This window comes from Haliotis rufescens, unplaced genomic scaffold (genome assembly GCF_023055435.1).
Source record: "Haliotis rufescens isolate VD_foot unplaced genomic scaffold, xgHalRufe1.0.p SCAF_20, whole genome shotgun sequence".
NCBI lineage: Eukaryota > Metazoa > Mollusca > Gastropoda > Lepetellida > Haliotidae > Haliotis > Haliotis rufescens.
In genome coordinates, this window is record NW_025963891.1 from 5,806,823 (window position 1) to 5,828,424 (window position 21,602).

Below are 21,602 nucleotides of genomic sequence, written 5' to 3' on the forward strand. Positions count from 1 at the left end.
GATCGGGCATGATGGGAGAGCTGGTGTGGCGGGAACACAAGAGGCAATTGATCTACAGGGTAGCCCACTATGACCAACCATCTTATTGTTGCAAACGGTGCACTGGATCGCCTAGGACGTGAAAGCCGCCCACACATACATCATGACAGAGTTTCCATCCATACTAGCATCAGCAGCAGATGCTTGGAACTGACCACAGAGTGTTGGCTGCAAATCTCAACGTCCATAATATGGGATGTGTGTTTCTTTTGATAGTATATAAAAATACTTCCTGCATGTTCTGACACAGCCTCTTTATAAGCAAGCATTAATTCTATCAGGTCATTTTAGGAAATGATGCATTTGGATTGGTATACAAGTGATGCATGCATTGAACCATTTACCATCAGAGAACATCACTATTGGTACTTGACGGACAGTTTAACAGTGACTTTATCAGACTAGGTTAATGCCACGTAATCACGAAAAGGGTTCATGTTTATTGTGGTAGAATTGAGAAACCAAGCCCATTTCTTAGGTTCAAAACTCTTAAAGATTTGTTTTTCAATCAAAAGGTTGTTTCTGTGGCTGGAAAACTGAATGTGTCAAATTTTCAAGTGCAATTCTCTTCCATATGCAAACATTGTCACCTCAATGCTTTGTTTAACATTGTACTCAGCAATATTTCAGCTATAGTACGTCTCTGAATATATTAATTTGGACAAAACAATCCATGACAGCATGAGCATCAATCTACACAATTGGGATGAATCAACAAAGTCTGACAACCCGATCCTGTTACTTGCCTCTTACAAGCATTGGTTGCTGAAGATCAATTCTAACCCGGATATTTGCACGATTTCACACATAGCAATGCAGGCCGAACAGGTGCAACTGTGTTGTGACAAGGTATAATAAGGCATGTCGACATTATTGTGAAAATTATTATTAAAATCCACAACTCAAGATACTGAGCACAGCCAGATGTGGCACATTTGTCCTTGACCTATGTTTGAACCATGGGGGCTTATTTCATTCCAGTCAGCATTGTGCTAGTGATGGCAGCCTGTAAATAATAAATTCAAGGTCAGGCCATTCAGTGGTAGGTGGCAACGTCAATGTACCTAACCATCAGGACAAGATATGCACAAACAGCCTGTCCACCTGGCTCTTACAGTGGTACTGGGACATTCTCTCCCAGAATCCACTGGGGCAATATGACCAGTTCAGTGAAGAACAAACTCAATTCCCTATAGGTTTTATCATACATCAATTAAGGATCTGCTTCCAAATTGCATCAGAGAGTGAACCGACCAGGATCCACATAAGGCAAGGTGAAATGGGGGTCAACATTTCATTCAGAGTATTTCACTTAAATGCGTGAGTGTGTGTGTGTGTCTGCTTGTACTAGCCAGGATTTACAGAAGATAATAAATACGGCTAGACGACTGAAATAACATGCCATAGCTCAACATGGATGTCACTTGTGTTTGCTTGCACTAGTCTGGCCTAATGTCCAGTTTATGGTGTTAGATCAGTGAGATATCATGCTGCAGTTTTAACCCTACTCAGATAAAGCATACCGACTCCGAACTGACCCAGCCAGGGGACTGAACCACAAACCTTCCACTCTCCAGGCAGATTCTCTATCCACTACACCATAGAGATTGCCACAAAACAGACACAACAACAAAGACTGTTACATAAAGAGGTTTTTACTGAGATACAGTTTATCTGATGTACAGCAAGTGATGCGACATGGTCAATATACACTGATGCGTTAGTTCTTCATGGTCGAGAGTCCATAATACAAAATACACAAGTTAATGTGTGCAAGCAATACTTTAAGTAGATAAAACACTTAGAATTCCTGCAACATAGTAGTTTCCCCAACACATGATCATACTCTCAAGTTGACTGGCCTAAAATGTTTTCATATTCCGTACAATTTAAGAAAGCTTCCTTATAATATGTACACATAAAAGTAAACCATGTATGAAATTCATAAACGATGTCAAGCCAGTCGGTTACAGGGCTGAAATACCATATGAAGCCATGGAAGTGTCCCATAAAAGTATAATGTAGAAAAGGTGATGTCATGACAAACACTTAGTGAAGACAATGTTCCCATCATTCTTCCCACAGACATGGAATAAGCATTGACTGATGCCAGGGGGAAGCTGGATCCATGATCAGAGGCAATGCATCTATTACTTGACCGAGTCAAGTGTTGTAAATCTGCTTGCGGTGTTTATGCTAAGGTTGTGTCCATGTCACAATTAAAACTTTTCACAATAAGCAGCTGTTCACTTCAGAATGCTGTGTAGTTTGGATTTCCTCCCATTACATTATTGTTCATGCCGCCCATGTTGTTGCCATAGCCACCACCGCTGCCTCCTCCCCCGCCGCCACCTCCCATGTAATTATTCATGTTGCCTGCAACAAAAACGCTTACATTAGAGCTTGTCCAAATTAAGTGTTCATGTGTCAATGTTTCTGCCAATTAGTGACTATCTCTAAATATTTTCATACATATAAAAAGAAAAAATTCAAAACAAATATATATTTTGAGTATTATCGAAATGAAGTAAATCATGGCAAACCTTATACAACCCATTGTCAATACAGGATGCAGTAAGAAGTAAGAAGGTCCTTGTCATAACCCTGATGTTTGGAGTTAAGGTTCAGAGGGTATCAAGATTCAAATACTATCGTCATAAAATACAAGGACTCTACAGAACCCAATTAATTTCAATCAGCATATTTTTTGTACTTGAGAACCTTTGTTTGACCTACCTTGATAACCACCTCCGCCGCCGCCGCCGCCGCCTCCTCCTCCTCCGAAGTTGTTACCATTGCTTCCGTAGTTACCACCACCCCCACCATATCCTCCGGAGTTGCCAAAGCCACTGCCCATGCTGCCACCCCCACCAAAACCACTTCCACCCATCTGCCCTGAGCCAAATCCACCTCCACCTCCGCCGCGTTCAGCTGGAGCTGAGTTGAGGAACAGTTCAATGTAGCGGTGCTCTGTAATCAATGATGGATGATCATAATTAGTACTTGTCAATAAAAGAACTATCTGATACATTATTCAACTCTTCACAATCCTGTATCCACTATGTTCCTTGATCACTTGTTTAAGATCATTTTAATGAATCAAACTTTCATAGTATTCTAAAACATCCCAATCTCATGACTTCTTATGAAGTTCAAATTTACTACTTTAATCTATCCTATACAAAAAGATAAGATTATTCCAATCAACTTCCTTTACCCATTACCACTTACGCATATTTGACTTGTGTTTCTTCATAGCCTCAACAGCTTCTTGATGAGAGCCAAAGTCAACATTTGCCTCGCCAGTTGGTCGACCATTTGGGGCATATTCAAATTCAACTTTCACAGGGCGTATTGGGCTGAAGAACTGAAATTCAAAACAATTGTTTTACAATTTATGAATAAGCAGAAAATCGAACATCTAATAGGAGACACATACATCAAGGAAATGTCTTGTGGTAATAAAGAACTTTAACATGTTCTAAGCTTTTGAGTGGTTCAGTGCAGTAGCTGGAAGTAATATCAACTCACATCATACACATCCTGTTCAATGGCCTGGAATGGAAGGCCTCGCATGTGTACAGAATGTCCTGTGTCGCTAATGTAATGACTGCCAGGAGTGGCTCCGCGGGGCCGGTCCATGTTCATCCGGCCACGCTGATTGTTGCCTCTCATTCCACCGCCAACACCAGCTCCGCCGCCGCCACCTCCTCCACCACCTCGACGGTTGCCACCCCCAAATCCCATACCACCTCCATACCCTCCACTGTAATCATCAAAGTCATCTTCAAAGTAACCTGAAAACAAAAGCAAAAAAATAATAACAAACAATGCTAAGAACTCATAATACTAAACAACAAAAAATGTGAAAGTTTTGAGCTACTGTGAGCTAATACAAAAATATATCAAACTAATTTACCTTTCACATTTCTGCCACCACGCCCACGGCCGTATCCTCCCATTCCCATGCCGCCGCCACCGCCGCCGCCGCCTCCTCCTCCTCCACCACCACCTCCTCCTCCTCCCATGTTGCCCATGCCCATCCCACCGAAGCGGTCATTTCGATCATAGGGCCCTGGGCGTCCCATGGACCCACCCATCATAGGCCTCATCCGTTGCTGGCCCATGGCATTGTAGGCCTCGCCCATACTGCTTTTGAAGATCTCTATGTACCTGAAAGGTGCCAATCAACATGCTGCAGTCTGTGTACAATACATATATGTACATCCTAACATAAGAGCATTAGCAATTGTATATTACTCAGGGACTTCTTGTTCCGATTCCTTTCATTGTCTTTCCCCAATTAGTTTCAATAACCTTGGTTACATAATGTCATACATTAAAAAACATGAATCTTTCTTTATCACACAACTTAACACATTCAGTTTAATCAAATAGCATAGCTAAATTTTAAGTTACACATTGTCATCAAAGGATAATTAATTCTTTATCACTGGAATTCAATGTAAATCCCTAATACAATAAAACAAAAAGACTGAAAACATTCACACAACTTTCTCACCACTTCTCATCAGTACATGTATTGAAGTTTCAATATTTACTTTTTTCTGTACGTTTACATTACAAACCTAATATTTCTGAAACATCACACCAGCACATCAATCATACAGAACGGTAATAGTTATAAATGGCTACAGTAACACAAGTGTCTATAATTTATTGCCATCACTCCAAACATCAACAGAAGATTCCTTGTATCCACCATCCACCCGGCCCAATGGGACCCCAACCATCCATACCCACTCTGCCCAGTAGCATCCAAGAGAAAGAAGTAAAGTTAGCGATGTTGCAGGCGGTGGAACGCGACTGTCCCTCCCGCTGCTGTCATCAGCCCAGCCTCCCACCTGTGCCCTATCCTTTCCTTGTGTTTACCCAGGGCTTTTTCTGCTATGTCTTGGGATGCAAACTGGACATACGCCTCCCCCGTGCTGCGCCCCTGTCGATCCTCAGGTAGCATAATCCCATTGGGTACAATCTCCAACCCTACAGACCCACCCAACAAAAACAGAGCATAGCAATCTCAGTCCGATGGTAGTGCAACATAGAACATGAAGTAGTCATCAGAGTAGCATGTATGTAGCTGTGTGTCAACTGTCCGCAGTATGTACCTGTTACCTGCAGGTACTTTTCATTTGGCTGCACCAATCAAAATATCTCACGAGTACCAATGAGTAGAATTATTTTCCTAACTGTTACAGTGTTTAAAGTTTCTGTTATATTTAGGAATATGATACCCAGTGATTTGGAAATTCTTTTAAATAGTTTCAATTCACATTACAACTTCTGTCAAAAACGTCACTGACCAGACTAATATTTCATATTTCAATTCCAAAATCCATGCAAATGTCTGATTCTTGAATTAATAAAATAATAAACACTCATTATAATTTCCTGAAATCTATAACCTAAAATTGTAATGTCCTTTGATGTGCTGAATTATTGTCAATTGTATCATGTCTGTCAAATCCAATGCGATTAAAAGCTGACAATACCTACAACAAATTTTAAATTCTGTTATCCACAGTCTTAAACCATTTAAGATAACAATTTCTAGTATTGTTGTGATAAGATCGATTTAAGAAAGGACAAATGTTTACAAAGCAGGTTGTCTTCAATGGTGTTTGATGTGATGTTTCCAATTATCTCCCTTGAACCATCTACAGCAGCCAGCAGTGCCAGGACAAGTTCAGGTGGAACACTGACTATACGAAGGCAGTCACAAACAAGCCCAAACAATGTATCTGACATGGTGGTCAATAGACAACGATTGCCAGTAGTTTTCAAACAGTCCCCAAAACAAAACCATTACCAAAAAGTCATTTCTCAAAACCATTCCTTTGCAATCCTTTACAGTTCACACTACACACTGGTTCATTCTTCAATCCATTGACCAAGAACTCAGTTGTAATGGTATAATAGATGGATCCTCTTTATCCATCTCAAATCAGAAATGCTACCCTTTATTTAGCACCTTTACATCACTGAATCGATCTTATCACCATTTAACATACACAGTTGTTTATTACACAAGCAGACAATTAAGCATTTATCATAATCCCATTTCATCAACCATTACACACTTTATAAATTACAGTTTATGTTTGAATGAATACTTTATTAAAATTTGCAAAGTTTATTTATTCATTTTACAAAATATGTGTATGTTATGTACAGAAAAGTAAGAGACATACCTGTGAAAAATTGAGCAATTTCTTCTTTGGAGCAGCCAAATGGGAGGCCCCGAAGCCTGACTACGGCCTCGGTTGGCGCCTGCTGGTTGGGCCCTGCACGTTTGATCACCCAGTCCATCTCACTCTTTTTGGACCGGAATACTGAAAATAAACGCTGATGTGATACTTTCCATACACTACAGATTCATACCATAAAATACTATCAGTGTTCCAAGTGAAGGATGAAAGTAAAAAAGGTCTTGTCATAACCGTAATGCTAATGTATGTAATGAAAGTTTTAGAGTCTCTAGATTTAAATACTAAAACAAAAAATACTCAAGGGATTAAGTTTCAAACACCGAATATAAGAAAAATATTTTAGTGGTTATCACCCTTATCTCACCTTCGATATATCTCTGTCCCATATGTTCATTATTCTTCTTGACTGCCTGCTCTACATCCTCATCATTCATAAACTCTACAAATGCTTCTCCACTAGGACGTCCCTCACGAGAAAATGTAAAGTGGACATTGCGTATTCCACAGCTCTCAGGATCTTCAATTGAAGGAAAAACATTCTCAACCTATACTTAAAAAACATGCTCAATAGATAGCTGCATAATTCTAGTAGTATACTGCTCCCCTTTTCATATCTAACATCTACTAGTCATTGATACATAGATACAAATCCTTCCTCCAGGCCAGATAAAGAAACTTAAGATGATTTTGAACCAGCCTTCACAAGTTCAAAAGTTAACATTAAAGAATAGAGTTGACATTTTACTCCTAGATCTAGATCCCAACCATTTACCGTTTAAGTACACCAAATATTCCTAACTGAAAAGGAATTCTGCCAAAACGTTTGAACCGGGAAATATGAACGAGTGTAGTTTCCTTTTTTCTATCACAGTATAATGTAACACTATCAGTAAGGGCAGCCAAGGCAGGGTACCTGACATGTTTTCCAGTTGCAAATGTATAGACATTTTTCTTCACTTACCAACTTTAATGTCCGAGTTTTCTTCTCCTACAAATCAAAATGAAAACATGTATAATCAATAGATATAATAATAGAACATTTCAATAAGAACATGTGTTGGTAAAGAAGATTTTATCTGACTTCATTAGTTTCAACTTCAGCTACACGATTTCATTCTGCTGTCAGCAAATTTCTGAATCAGTGTTCAGTCGAGAAACTGGAAAACTGGGGCCAAATGATCCCTACCTTTCTATGAATTATGGACATTTGATGAAACCGAGGAACACTCAAAAAAGTTTGAAATAAAGACAACTTGAACACTGGTGAATATTGTGTGAAAAGTAGCAATCAGCAAGATTCATTTCCAGTGACATCAAAATAAGATGATGCTACATATTTTATTTGGCTATCACTAAAGACCAATGTTTACAGTACAAACCTGCAAAAAATCGGACTACTTCCTCAGGTGTAGCTGCCCATGGCAAACCGCGAAGCCTTACAACAAAGCCGTCATCCTCGTGAGAACCCATGCCTTCATAGACAAAAATGATTGTTAGTACCTTATATATATTTATTGCGATCATGGTAACAATGCTTAAGATATAGTTAACATTTTGCACGTAGACTGACCGTCAAAATGAACAGAACACAACATAGACCCATATGCATTCCAATACCATCAATGAAAGATAATAAACAAATACAGATCTAATTCTGCAATGTGATTACCATGATACTTCTAATTTTAAAATTTTAATTATTTACATGGCAACTTGCGTCAAAAAAATACAATCTTAAATCTACTATGAGTACGTATACACCACATGTTACAGTAGAAGTAATTTCTCTACAAGCCACCATAATGCGCCAAATTCATGCATAGATCTAGGCTACTCAAATTGTGTTATCAGTGGTTGTGGTTTGAATCTCTAATAGTGGAAGTCCTTGTTCCTAAATTCAGTGATGAGAAAGGAGACTGTTTATAAAACCACAATTGCAAAGGCGACAAAATATTGGGTATGTCTTTGAAACACTTAATGAAAGTACAAAACGAAGGCATTACTTAGTTTGCAGAGATCCTATATTGTCGAGTGTCAGCACAATCAATGACTTACACGCTACCGAGTCAGCCTGCGACTTGGGCTTTGTTTCTATTGTCCTCGATTTTAAACATAAATACGCAACTGACCAGGAATATATCAAAATCAAATATTAGAGGTCCGGAAATGCAGTGGATTTGCTTATACTGATACTTGTCAATATGAAGCAATCCGAAAGAATCATTAGCATTGGCCACGACTCCGCACTACTCTTTGAAGTCTTTGTCACGTTTAGGCGCAAATTGCAAAATTGTAGATATACTTAGACCCACCATCTCACATAAATTACTACAAGATATTAAACAACATGGAGTGCACTATGTGGCATTATGCATAAGAATGCACTTAATACAAGCTGACATACCGGCAATGTGATATTTAAGTCTTGCTGCTTTCGTCTGAAAATGTCGAACTTTCCAATATGGCTACGCCGCGTTCTCCCGCATGTGCTTGCCGGAAGTGGCCGAACTGCATTACGTTTTCATTTTACTTTTTCTATTTTTACCAGAAAATGTTACCATTTTGTGAAGATTGGTTTTTAATGAGCATTAACACGAAAAATATGATATTTTTGTACCACCAACGTTTATGGACGCCAAACTTCCTTCCGGTTTGGGCATAAACATTCGATCGCCATATTGGTGACATTGTTAATAGAGGAATAGCCTTCGAAATCAACAATCATCTGCATTACCTATGTAGAAGTATTGAATTTACTGGTATTTTTGAAGGACTAAGAGTACAGTCAATTTACCCTTCAAGGAATTTTTGTGTGGTTTTCGAAGATGAGCTTCCTTTTGTAAGTTTTGTCAGCTGACTATTCTTCTCAATTTGTTTGTTTACAAACATCAGTCACAGTTATCATCTTTTGCAGAGGTTATTTCATTACATTTGATTATGACAGCAGGTGGACCATGAAATGCATTGTTGTATTATGAAGATAACGTTTGTTGTGAATGGTTCATGCATGTTTTGGCGTGTCTTTTTTATACAAAATGGTTTCGTATCATTTTGACAAATGCTTCCGGTTTCTAAGTGTCAATGTCAAAACGTACTTATTCTGCCTTTGACTGATACAAGGCAGCGTTTTAAACGATGTGTAAATAACTTCAATCACGAAGAGAAACGTTTTCACACTAGAGCGGAGACTGTAGAAGTTACGAGAACTGAAAAGTGTAAGATCCTGCTCTACTACCGGTTGCTGACACATTCAGAGCTAGGGACTGGTCAACAATGTAGGTAGGACTACCATACATTCGCCCTGCCAAAAACATATTGAGAACTCGGTCAATTCACCCTGTTTGAAGTATAATAATGGTATAATAATAACACAAATACCCATCAGCACAATAAGAACACTAGATTGTTCCACAGTGAGCAATGTAAACTAGCAAAAAATATACTGGACAAGAAAGGTTATAAATCATGAAATATTGTTATAGACCCTAGAGATTTAAAGAAACTCGGTCTTCACTGCCAAAAATACCTCTCGAAATATTCATGATCTCGAACTTTTTTGTTCAGTATCAGGGATAATTCTAGGGTCGGGCCTTGTGCTTTTAGCCCCGAAATTTGAAAAAAGGGCCACATTTACAAATACATTGGGGCATTTTAACATTGTGCTGTATGGGAGTACCACCTGAATTTTAACATTTTTATATTAAGGGCCCATGTCACAAAATCCCTAGAGTGAATCCTGCAGTATATATAAGGAAGTATCTCAAAACTGTTCCATATTTTGAAAAATACAGGGGCTACATTAAACTGACGTTATGTAAGGTATTCCAAGGGAAAGAGATGAGAAAAAACATTACCACTTATCACTCTGATTTAGAGATTTTAGTCCTCTTTAATTCTTTTGCAGTGATGAATGGTGTGTTACGAATGTGTTTTTCGTAAATATTCTGTTTATTTGCAATGATATTCTAGCTTATATAGAATGACAAGTGGAACATTTACTTTTATTTGAAGAGAAGTGTTAGCATTAGTAAGAAATTGCTGGTGGTTCTGAAATGTTTCAAGTGAAAAATAGTGTCACAACCCAGGATAACATGAAAATAGAGTTCCCACTTTGTCCCTGGGATTTACCCTGTCTATCTATTTGTGAGTTCTGGTGACTCTCAGAGAAATAATTTCCAGGCATAAAATGTGGGTCTAAACAATCCCGTGACCGTGGTGACCTATTTAATGCCTTCAGACTGGCAACATGTGCCATACAACATTTTACTTCCAAACTTTTTAATGACGTAGTAGCACTGCATGACCTGATGATGTAAGCTCGTTATAGATTTCCTGGTTTGAATTAAACTTACACTTGGTGACTTATGGCAAAACATTTGACATGGACCGCCTGAACATTTTCTGAACAGAATAGTAATATGTTTTTGATTTTATGATGGTATGTGCATACTGCAGCTGAACTAATTTGTATGTTTCATACAGCCATGCATGGGACTTACCATGTTAATGTGCATACAGTCATGCCCCGCTTATACGGACTTCAGATATCCGGAAACCTCGGTTCCCGGACGATTTTCATTCAAAACGAAATAATTACTATATAAATTTACCCGTATATCCGGAAGTTCAGTTTCCGGAACCGGACGGTCATTTTCATACATAAAAAACACTGAAATGCACACAAAACTGTCTCACTTATCTGGACAATACACTTCCGCTGGTGGTAATCCTTTGATTCGTGAGAAGTCAATTAACCAAGTGACACTGAGTTACGTTTGAGACGAGCTTGTTTATTATACATGTAATCCCCTTCGATAAATATGGCGTCTGTGGAGGTCAAAGGTCAAAGTTGTGTAAGTATGGCCTGTCAACCAGTGAAACGTAAGCGAAACGCAGTTACAGCACGCGGAAAAAGGGAAATTTGTCTGTTTAAAGAAAAACACCCGTCCGCAAGTTTAGAAACCATCAGTAAGCATTATGGCACTGAATTTGGACATACCATAGGAAAATCGACAATTGGTGACAGTTCAAACTCCATGACAGACTTTTTGAAACGTGTATGAATAAAGATTGAGTGGATGTATCTGTTTGCTCTGTCATCTGTCATGAGTTGCATAATTGAAGGGAAGTAACTCTTCCAGTAAGAAGCTGGTTTCAGTTATACGAAAATTTGTTTGTATAAACGAGGCACGACTGTATTATACACATACGTGTAAATTCTTAAGTTATGTGTATATATTATGCAAACTGTTTTGTCTAGTAAAAACCTTGTTTGCACTGAGCAAGAAGTTTGTTAATCTTTTTTTTCTAGACCATTTCATTGGGAACTCCTGGCAGTAGTTATTGTAGTTTGTTGTTTAATGCTGGAACCAATGATATTCCAGCTAAATCTTGGCTGGTTGTAAATAATTAAGTCTGCACTAGATAATCTTGTGATTGATATTGTAAGCAACGTCCGATGTCACGATGACACCCAATTAACCAATTCGCAGATTTTGATCGCAAGCCATTAGTTGCCTTGTACAACAAGCATAGGTTACTGGGGACCTGATCAAGCCAAGAATCCCTGTGGGGGAGGCAATTATAGTATAGTATTATATATAGTATATCAACAAGTCATTAAAACATGTTTATAAAGTAGTAGGATTTATTCTGAATCAATTTCAACAAGCATATGTTAAATGCTGCACTTCTTTTGAGAATTTGTGAAATGTAAAGATGTGCTCTTGTTAGCAGATATGAGGTAGATGATATTGCAAGCTGTAGCACCAGTCCCAGACACCCTTGCTTGTAGTAGGAAGCAACTTAATGGGTCTGGTGGTCTGCCTCCTACATGGTTGATAGCGTAGTATTGTGTGTTGTGGAGTGCTGTGGTAAAAAACAACCAACAGACAAACCTAGCACCAGTAGTCATTGGCTGTAAATGGAGTAAATACTGTCACTAAGTGTTAGTCTGTAAACCTTGCTTTTTCTGTAGGATTACTGGATTTGTTTCTTTTTTTCTTCTCGTTTAACGCCACACTCAGCTATATGATGGCGGCCTGTAGTTAATTGAATCTGATCCAGACAACCCAGTGAGCAATATTGCGAGCAACTGTCCACACCGTCAGGGTATGATGACATGCAATTAACCAAGTCACCGAGCCCAACCACGCGATCCATTTGCTTGCCTCTTACAACTAGTATAGATTGCTGAGACCCATTCTGACCAGAAATACCCACAGGGCAGTTACTGTTTGGAAGGTCTAGTTTGTATTAGAGGGATATTGCCTATGCCGAGGCTAATCTCACCTAGATTAATCAGGATAAACAAGATTTCAGTGTATAATATTGCAAGCAGTTATAACATGGCTGGATTAGCTATCCATGGAGAATGTTCACCTGGCTGATTGTACTAATACTGTTCATTCTTTGTTGTTTGCAGTGGAAGTCGAAACAACAAAACATTCAAACCAAAGAAGAACATCCCCGAAGGAACTCATCAGTATGACTTGATGAAACATGCGGCGGTTACCCTGGGAAGTGGTAACCTCCGTCTGGCCGTTATGCTCCCTGAGGGGGAGGACCTCAATGAGTGGGTGGCAGTCAACAGTGAGTAGCCCACAGGCTAGCCTAAGGCCACACTTTTTTGAATTTTATGTTTCACCTTTTCCACACAAGGTCGGTCGAAATAAAATTAATAGCTATTTTATTTTATTTATTTATTTATTTATTTATTTATTTATTTATTTATTCATTCATTCATTCATTCATTCATTCATTCATTCATTCATTCATTCATTCATTCATTCATTCATTCATTCATTCTCCCATTCATTCTACCATTCATTCTGCCATTCATTCTGCCATTCATTCATTCATTCTGCCATGGAGTTGAAACTGCAGCTGGCTTGTTGAATCACTGATAAAGATGTAGACATGGAATATGTATATAACATTTTTTATTGAGGGTCTTTGTTGCTAGCCGGAGAAATACTATAAATAATTATTTTTAAGTTTAATATGTTTCTTTTCTGGCTGCTTTTCCAAAAATAAATGTGTGGCCTAAAGAGAATGCATTGTTCGAAATTCCATGTATATAGGATTCCAAACAGTGCCCTTCACAAGCAAACTGTGAAACAATTCTCATTTTGATTCTGAGATATTTAGCATTGCATCAAATGCAATAATGTAAACTTAAGCACGATGGCCTCTTTCTATCTGCTGGTCCTGTTTTCAGTGAAATACTACTAAGTATCTCGACTAAGCCAACTTACATTAACAGGAGTTGGGAAGTTTAGTTTCGAATTTTTACTGACATTTGCTGCAGAAGTGTGGCCAGATATTGGCCTGAGAAAGTGTAGATAAATTCCTGGTATTATAGTGCTTGTTGTTAAAGTAGTAATGACATGATTAAAATACGTTCCTAGTATATGAAGGGCACACTTTGAAGTCTTTGTTTTAGCAAAAATATATATTCCAAATTTCAACTACAGGTATATATTATCTAGCCTTGGAGAAATGATAGATCAAAATTTATATTCTAATTGGCACACTTTATTATGAAAGGGCACACCTAACCATGTTCATGAGTGACCTGTGATACACTTGGAAAAATATTACATTTGTATCTGTTAAAACAACAGATAAGATTGTTTGTTTTGACATTGTTTAATATGATATCCACCTCCATCCACAGCTGTTGACTTCTTCAACCAAATCAACATGCTGTATGGCACAATCACAGAGTTCTGCTCGGAGGAGTCATGTTCGGTGATGTCTGCGGGGCCAAAGTACGAGTACCACTGGGCTGATGGACAGACCATCAAGAAGCCTATCAAGTGCTCGGCCCCCAAGTACATTGACTACCTCATGACCTGGGTGCAGGACCAGTTGGACGATGAAACACTCTTTCCCTCTAAAATAGGTCAGTATTGTCCAACGACAGCTGTAGGACACTTCTCTTGAAGTGAAGCTACACAATTCATGTTCAGTTTTGATTTTTACAAAAATTTCAAGAATCGTCGGGGCACTGGTGGCCCAGTTGTCTAAGGTGCCACAATTCGTTCAGCAGGGTTGCATCCCTTAGGCATGCCAGGATTGTGGGCTTGAATCTAGGTTCGTCCTGATTATGTTCTATGTTGTCAGCACTGTACCTTTGGCATCATTGGGGTCTTTCTCCCACAATAAGCTGACAAACTGTGATGTAACTGAAATACTGTTCAAAGCCTTAAGCTCACCCAAGTTTGATCCCCACATGGGTTCAGTGTGTGCAGTCCATTTCTTGTGTCTCCTGCCATTATGTTGCTCAACTTTTGGTAAAATTAGTGTCAAACCATACTCACTTATTGTACCCCGACAAGAAGGCTTGCTGGTGAAGCTATCTGCCATTGTTGTTTTTCGACCTAGATTCTTAACATCATGATAACCTGTAATAAACCAGGCTGTGAAACAAACCAGGCTGTGAAACAAACTTCAGTCGCTTGTTTTCATTTAAGGTGTGCCATTCCCGAAGAACTTCCTGTCCATTGCCAAAACGATCCTGAAGCGCCTGTTCCGTGTGTATGCACATATCTACCACCAGCACTTCAAGGAGGTGGTCCAGCTGAGCGAGGAGGCTCACCTCAACACGTCCTTCAAGCACTTCATCTTCTTTGTGCAGGAGTTCAACCTCATAGACAGAAAGGAACTAGCGCCTCTACAGGAGCTTATTGATAAACTCACCAGCAAGGACCGATAGATGCCAATCCCCAGGAACCTCCTGGCTAATGTTCTTCAAAGTTTACAGTGATTCTGCAGAATCTACAGTCTTCTTGTGACTTGCTAGGGATGTAACGATATGCTTGAGCGATGACCTGCTAGGGATGTAACGATATGCTTGAGCGATGACCTGCTAGGGATGTAACGATATGCTTGAGCAACTGCAGGATTGCAATGTCCATGCTGAATTATGGGATGTAATTTGATGTTTGATTCTAAAAGTTTTTTAGAGATATAATAACTGAAATTTACTGTTTGCACTAAATGATAATGTTCATCCATTTGGCAATTATGGACTTGATGCGCATTAATATAGAGGCCTTATTGTTCCTGCCATGCTCACAGCAGTATGAACAACCATGGCGGTGGAACTCTTGCTGTTAAACATGAAAAATTTGTAATGATTTTAGGCAATTAATCAACTAATCGTTACACCCATAATTTTTAGAATTGACGTTAGATTCCATTGTGGTTTGAGGCTTGTGATCCATGAGTATTTTCATTATCGGTGATAAGGTTTAGACGGACTTCCAGTGTTTTAATGATGGAGACCATGTGGTAAATGGAAAAGGCATGTTGTATGTCCTGCCAAAGTAATCTGCTTTAAATGTGTGCATCTACTGATGTTGAACATGAGGACGTGCTCCTAACTAGTCATACATGAAAACACCATATCATTAACGTAGTGCTTGTTAGCCTTAGTGAAATATTCATTTGGAATTGGTAGCCATCAAATATCCATCATCCTCTGTCTTCTATTGTGGTATCACACTCTATCTTTTAGGGGACATCATATCCTTTTGTTGATTGTGACGGACAGGAAGGTAGTATACGTCTGTAAGATGACTATAGATTCTGCCAATGACCAACATGTCACCTTCTGGCCTTCGACATATGAAGCACTACCGCGGCAAGTGGTAGATGGCAACATGTCACGCCTCACCGACCAACCATGCATGCCTTGTTGTTTCACTATGGAATTGTGTTGCTAGTCTGCTGTAGCCAGTCAATATGGCTGTTACTATTTTATGCTTCATTTTGTTAACTGTTTATGAGCAGGACTCAGTGTTTGTGGACTGCCCAGTTCAGGCGTGGGGACATGCTGATAGGTCACAAATAGTGATGTCAGTGTGAAGCTCTGGCAGCGTCTCTGGACCAAAGTGTTTCACAGCTTGTGTGATTATTAGAAACCCTGTCAGGGAGTATGTGAAGCTGATGGCATTTTCTGGAGATGTTCATTTTACTTTAGAATGTAGACTTCTTCCTTTTTCACTACTGAAAGAGAGGAATTTTAAACCCTTTAAAATATTTGAATTGCGCTAGAAATCATATAAATTGTAGATGAGACAAAATGTTGGAAATGAAGATCCTGTGATTTTAGTTGTGAAGATCTTAAATCATGACCAGTAGGATTCCTGTTAGTTTGCTCTGTGCTGTTGGCGGCACCGTCCTGGGGTTCTTAGAGAATCGAAAATGTTCTCGAGAAAACATGCTATTAAAATATTACTGAAGATTTTATCGCTGTGTCATTACACACAAAGTACTTTGTCCAGGCTGAAACAGAGGATTCCCTGATTCCCAGATGGAGATAATGCAGTGTGAGTTGCTAGTAGATGGTGTCTCCGATTGACGTGTGTAGGACTGCTCTGTATTGTGTAATTTTGGAAGCGGCCACCATCATCTAGGTATGCGAGTAGGAGTGCTGATGTGTTTCATGTCCCATATACGTTCAGTGTCACCTGGGCCCATGCCCTTCACTATATGCAGTGCCAATATTACCTATAAGCTTGCTTATCAGCGGTCTCCAAATATGAATAGTATGTATTGCATGTCAAGCCATCTTGAGACTGACTAACATTGTTTCTATCATCTCTGCTTGGACCACAGACCAAAGTGGGCATAGCCTGGGTGTTTATTGTTTGGGTTGAACACCCTAGAAAGTCCCCTGCAAGGGAACAGTGTACATGCTGCTCCCTTCTAGATAATGTGATTCTACTCTTAATGGACTTGTGTCTGTGGTCTCCTCTAGATTACTACGTATTGCATTGCCATCACACAGAGACTTGCTACAGTTTGGTGTTATATATCACACGCCATCGTGCTACATATCGTGTTATGTATCCCAGATCTGCAACAGATCATGTGTTATATAGCACGGCTGTCCTGCAGATCATGTGTTATATATCACACACCATCATGCTACAGATCCTTTTATGTATCACAGATCTGCAACAGATCATGTGTTATATATCACACACCATCATGCTACAGATCCTTTTATGTATCACAGATCTGCAACAGATCATGTGTTATATATCACACACCATCGTGCTACAGATCATGTTATGTATCCCAGATCTGCAACAGATCATGTGTTATATAGCACGGCTGTGCTGCAGATCATGTGTTATATATCACACACCATCATGCTGCAGATCATGTGTTATACATCACACAGATTTGCTACAGTTCATGTGTTATTTGTCACAACTATTTGCTGCAAATCATGTTATTTATCCAGCAGAATTCCTGAAGATCATGTGTTATATATATCACATAGATTTCTTAAAGATGTGTTATATGTCACACATAGACTTGCAACTAGTCTGGTTTTATATATCATATAGACTTGCTACAAATCCTGTTTATATATCACACAGACTTGCAACAGATCATGTGTTATATAACAGATTTGCTAGAGATCATGTTATATATCACACATAGACTTGCTACAGATCAAGTGTTAATCTGTGCGTCGCTGATCTGTTGTCATGGAGTAATCATCTGTGATAGCACAGACCAGTGATGTGTACAAGAAAATTACCTTCTAAGATGTCTTTCAAATTCATTTATGGCAATACATACCCACAAGCTATATCTCACCTTTTGAGTGGGATTGTTATGGCCTTGTTAGAGTGGTGAAACATGTGAGGTTGTTGTAGACAATTTAGATGGTGAACCTGTTCATTTTCAAGAACTGTCAATTTTTAAGGTAAATTAGAAGTGATATAGCTTTGTGATTTGATTGACTTGGCAGTTTTGGATGTGAACATAGTTACTAGCTATTGTCGAAATAAACCTTGCTGTCATGTTTCATTTACATATTAAGTCTACATATTGAGTCTACTGTTTCTTTGTGTCATGGTTTGGTATTAGTGTTGACATAATATGTGTGATATTCCCCGTATTGTGGAAACATCTTTGAGTAGTTTTCTTCCCCTCCTATTGAGCTTTGGTCAGTCTAGGATTGGGTTTCTCTCTTTTTTCTTCTTCAAGTTTTATCAAGACGTTTTCATTTATTTTTCACAAGTGCCATTCATATTGTTGATGTATGTAGATTTTGATGTTAGATGTCGTTCTGTGTAACTGATATGTTGTTTAGTTCCCTGTTATTACTGGCTGCATTGTCCTCAGCTCTGTACTGTTAAAGGTGTTGTATGTATGTGAGAGGAATCTCGACTGACCCCCAACCCGTCACGTATCCACGTCAGCTAGATGTAACCTAGTGACACTCATGGATGAAGCTTTTCATGGGAATATACATGTACCCTGGTGCTTTACCATTAGAACCAGCAGACAGTTTGACGTTTTGTCTGTAACAATATTAGTATCCCTCTTAAAGGGTGTTGTCTGCCAATCTTTTTGAGATAAATTACCAGTAATTCTCCATGTGAGATATGGTACATATTGTCCCATGTGAGATATTGTCAGTAATTCTCCATGTGAGTGATATGGTACATATTGTCCCATGTGAGATATTTTCTGTAATTCTCTATGTGAGATATGGTACATATTGTCCCATGTGAGATATTGTCAGTAATTCTCCATGTGAGATATGGTACATATTGTCCCATGTGAGATATTGTCAGTAATTCTCCGTGTGAGATATGGTACATATTGTCCCATGTGAGATATTTTCTGTAATTCTCCGTGTGAGATATGGTACATATTGTCCCATGTGAGATATTGTCAGTAATTCTCCGTGTGAGATATGGTACATATTATCGCATGTAAGGTATTGTGTGTAATTTGCCATAAGGCATGTTCCATAACCCCCTACAACAGACATGGTCTATTTTCCCTGATGAAAGAGATTTCTGAAAGCTCTTTGTTCTTGTCTGTAATACCTTGGAAGCTGTTGTCTGTAATTCCCTGGAAGCTTTTGTCTAATTCCCTGGAAGCTATGTCCTTGTATGCTTGTTCCCTCCACGAGAGCCCATGGCATGTAGACCTTGAAGCTACAAACCAAATGGCAACATCACCGCCTCACTAATGCACTCAAGGGGCCATCAGTCTTCACTTCAGGGATGCCTTCTTCACACTTGCTGCTCCAGTTCTTGTAAGCACAGGCTTTATGAAATCAATGTCCCATATTTGTAGTATTTTGTGTTGAGAAAATCCAGATTGGAAGATGAGGTGTTTCTTGTACAATGTTGCCTAGGGCATAACATTATAATCATTCAGCAGTGATAGAGGGGTTTGCTTCTAAATCACGATCCAACTCACTTTGATCTGGTCCCAGCGCATCTTCAACATCCACACGGAAAGGTTTCTCTGACCTCCCATTTGGTCATATCACCAGCCATCTTGGAAGATGTTGAGTGTGTACTGGGACAAGGTGGAAGATAGTTTGACCGGTCGTGTACAGTCATTGGTATCTCGATGTAAGCTAACGCCAGGTGCTCATCCAGAAATTCCATCCCATAAACTTATTTATCTATCATTTCTTCATAATGAGTTGACAGACTATCTGCCATCATTGTACATTATGTACATAGAAATTGTATGTAGCAAATATCTTTTGTATAAAATATATACAATACTATTCTGGTGTTGCTTTTAATATTTCCTTGTATGTCAGTTGGCAGAATACATGAAGAGGGGAAAGAACTCTGCCGTATATCACTTTTGTTTTTTTACATAACATTGGGTGATATACAAGCTACATGAGGGCAGGCTGTCTAAGCCAGATAACATCTCCCACTGTACAATGGCAGGCAATCAGCCAAGTCACAGACCACCTGATCCAGGAGGCAAGAAACTGTTGCTGGCCACCAACCCTTCACCCAGACCTCCCATGGATAACAGTGAACACAGCATACCTTGTGGTCTTCCCACCACCTTTGCAGTGCAGAGTTGTCCCCCTTAGCTGTGCCAGGATCCTGAGTTAAGGTTGGAATTCATATTCACCCAACAAAGAAATTATGATGCTTGGTCTATCCCATTGGTTTCACTAAAATGGTGAGAGGTGACTTTGGGCTTTCCTTGCAATTAAAGCAGGTACAATGAAAACACTGTTCACTGTGGCCTTAAACCCAGTATCCCTAACTCCCGCAGAAAAGACATCTTCGATGGTAGAGCATTGAGATTTCCATGTGTGTTCTTTGTTGGAAAATAGGCCTCTCATCTACCTACTACATCTGTCGACTTCACAAGGTTGAAAAACATATGTCCTGGGCTTTTACAAAAAACGAGACATGTGAAGATCCGGTTACGATAGGTCTGTATGAACCCATCTTTGCCGTAAAAGGCGACTATGCTTGTAAGAGCGGAGTTTGGTCGGCCAGACTGACTGGCTTGATTCATGCATGTCATCGTATCCCAATTGGGTGGATCGAATGGTCCAGACTCTTCATATAGCTGTAATATTGCTGAGTAACACGCACGCACGCACGCACGCACGCACACAGAAATTAGAAAATAACATTACAGAAACACAAAAGGGTATGGGGTGATGATAATGGGTGGACAAGACAACGGAAGGACTATGTGTAAACTGACCATGTTGGGTGTATTGTGAGGGTGCAAACAACCAAGACGGACGACAGGGGTGTGCAGTAAACAATGAACGTTTGAGAAGATTTCATCAGTAGTGGGTCATGCCCCGAGGATTAGTCAAACAGTCGTTTATAGCACGTGCAATGGTTCGAATTAATCTCCCAATGAAAATATGAGGGAGACTTGTCCACTTCTATTGCAGCGCCTGGCCCAGTTCAGCTAACGTAGCGGGTGGCCTTTGACGTCTGCGTACACGTCTCCCGATCATGTCGCAGACGTGCTCTATGCGGGAAAGGTCAGGACTCATGGCTGGCCATTGCATTCTGGTGATGTTTTGCTGCTGCGGTCACGGTGGGCACGAGGATTATCGACCTAAATGAGGACCAGCATGGCGCGCAAACGACACAACTATTGGCGCCAGTATATTGTCTCGGTAGTACTGTCCAGTGATCCTTTACATGGACTATATGCAATGACCCCGCCCCACATCTATACAGACCGACGTCCAAATCTGTCATGTTACCTTACGTTGACGTTCGTTAGGATGCCTCCAGACACGTCAAAGCCTATCCAGAAAGACAAGAGGAAAAATCTGGAATCCCTGAAAACATTGCACGAGACCATCTGCGATTCCCCCAGTTTCTATGCTCTAAGGTCGCCGTGCAAGCGGACGATTTCTTATCGTCTGTACAGTTACTTAAACTCTTGAGGCCTGGCGTGATTTGATTGGCTGTTTGGCTCGATTTCTTGAAAGATCCCGGATTTATGTTGTTTACCTAGGGTACCCTGTGCAGGGACGATCATTGCATTGCCTGG

The 21,602-nt window shown here is 39.6% G+C and overlaps 2 protein-coding genes across 2 annotated transcripts; one reads left to right on the plus strand and one right to left on the minus strand.

The window, feature by feature from the left end:
• Positions 1-1,678: 1,678 nt before the first annotated feature.
• On the minus strand, positions 1,679-8,811 carry LOC124150404 (heterogeneous nuclear ribonucleoprotein H2-like). The gene is made up of 11 exons (XM_046522407.2): positions 8,674-8,811; positions 7,649-7,741; positions 7,231-7,257; positions 6,634-6,786; positions 6,252-6,392; positions 4,905-5,043; positions 3,959-4,212; positions 3,571-3,836; positions 3,271-3,406; positions 2,776-3,009; positions 1,679-2,415 (listed from the first exon to the last, which is right to left on the minus strand). Exons 2-11 carry the CDS (start codon positions 7,737-7,739, stop codon positions 2,291-2,293), a joined length of 1,566 nt encoding a protein of 521 aa, XP_046378363.2. The 5' UTR covers positions 7,740-7,741; positions 8,674-8,811; the 3' UTR covers positions 1,679-2,290.
• Positions 8,812-8,909: 98 nt separating this feature from the next.
• LOC124150412 (MOB kinase activator 1B) lies at positions 8,910-19,833 on the plus strand. Its single transcript, XM_046522422.2, has 4 exons — positions 8,910-9,108; positions 12,694-12,860; positions 13,948-14,175; positions 14,747-19,833. Exons 1-4 carry the CDS (start codon positions 9,095-9,097, stop codon positions 14,986-14,988), a joined length of 651 nt encoding a protein of 216 aa, XP_046378378.1. The 5' UTR covers positions 8,910-9,094; the 3' UTR covers positions 14,989-19,833.
• The last annotated feature ends 1,769 nt before the right edge of the window (positions 19,834-21,602 follow it).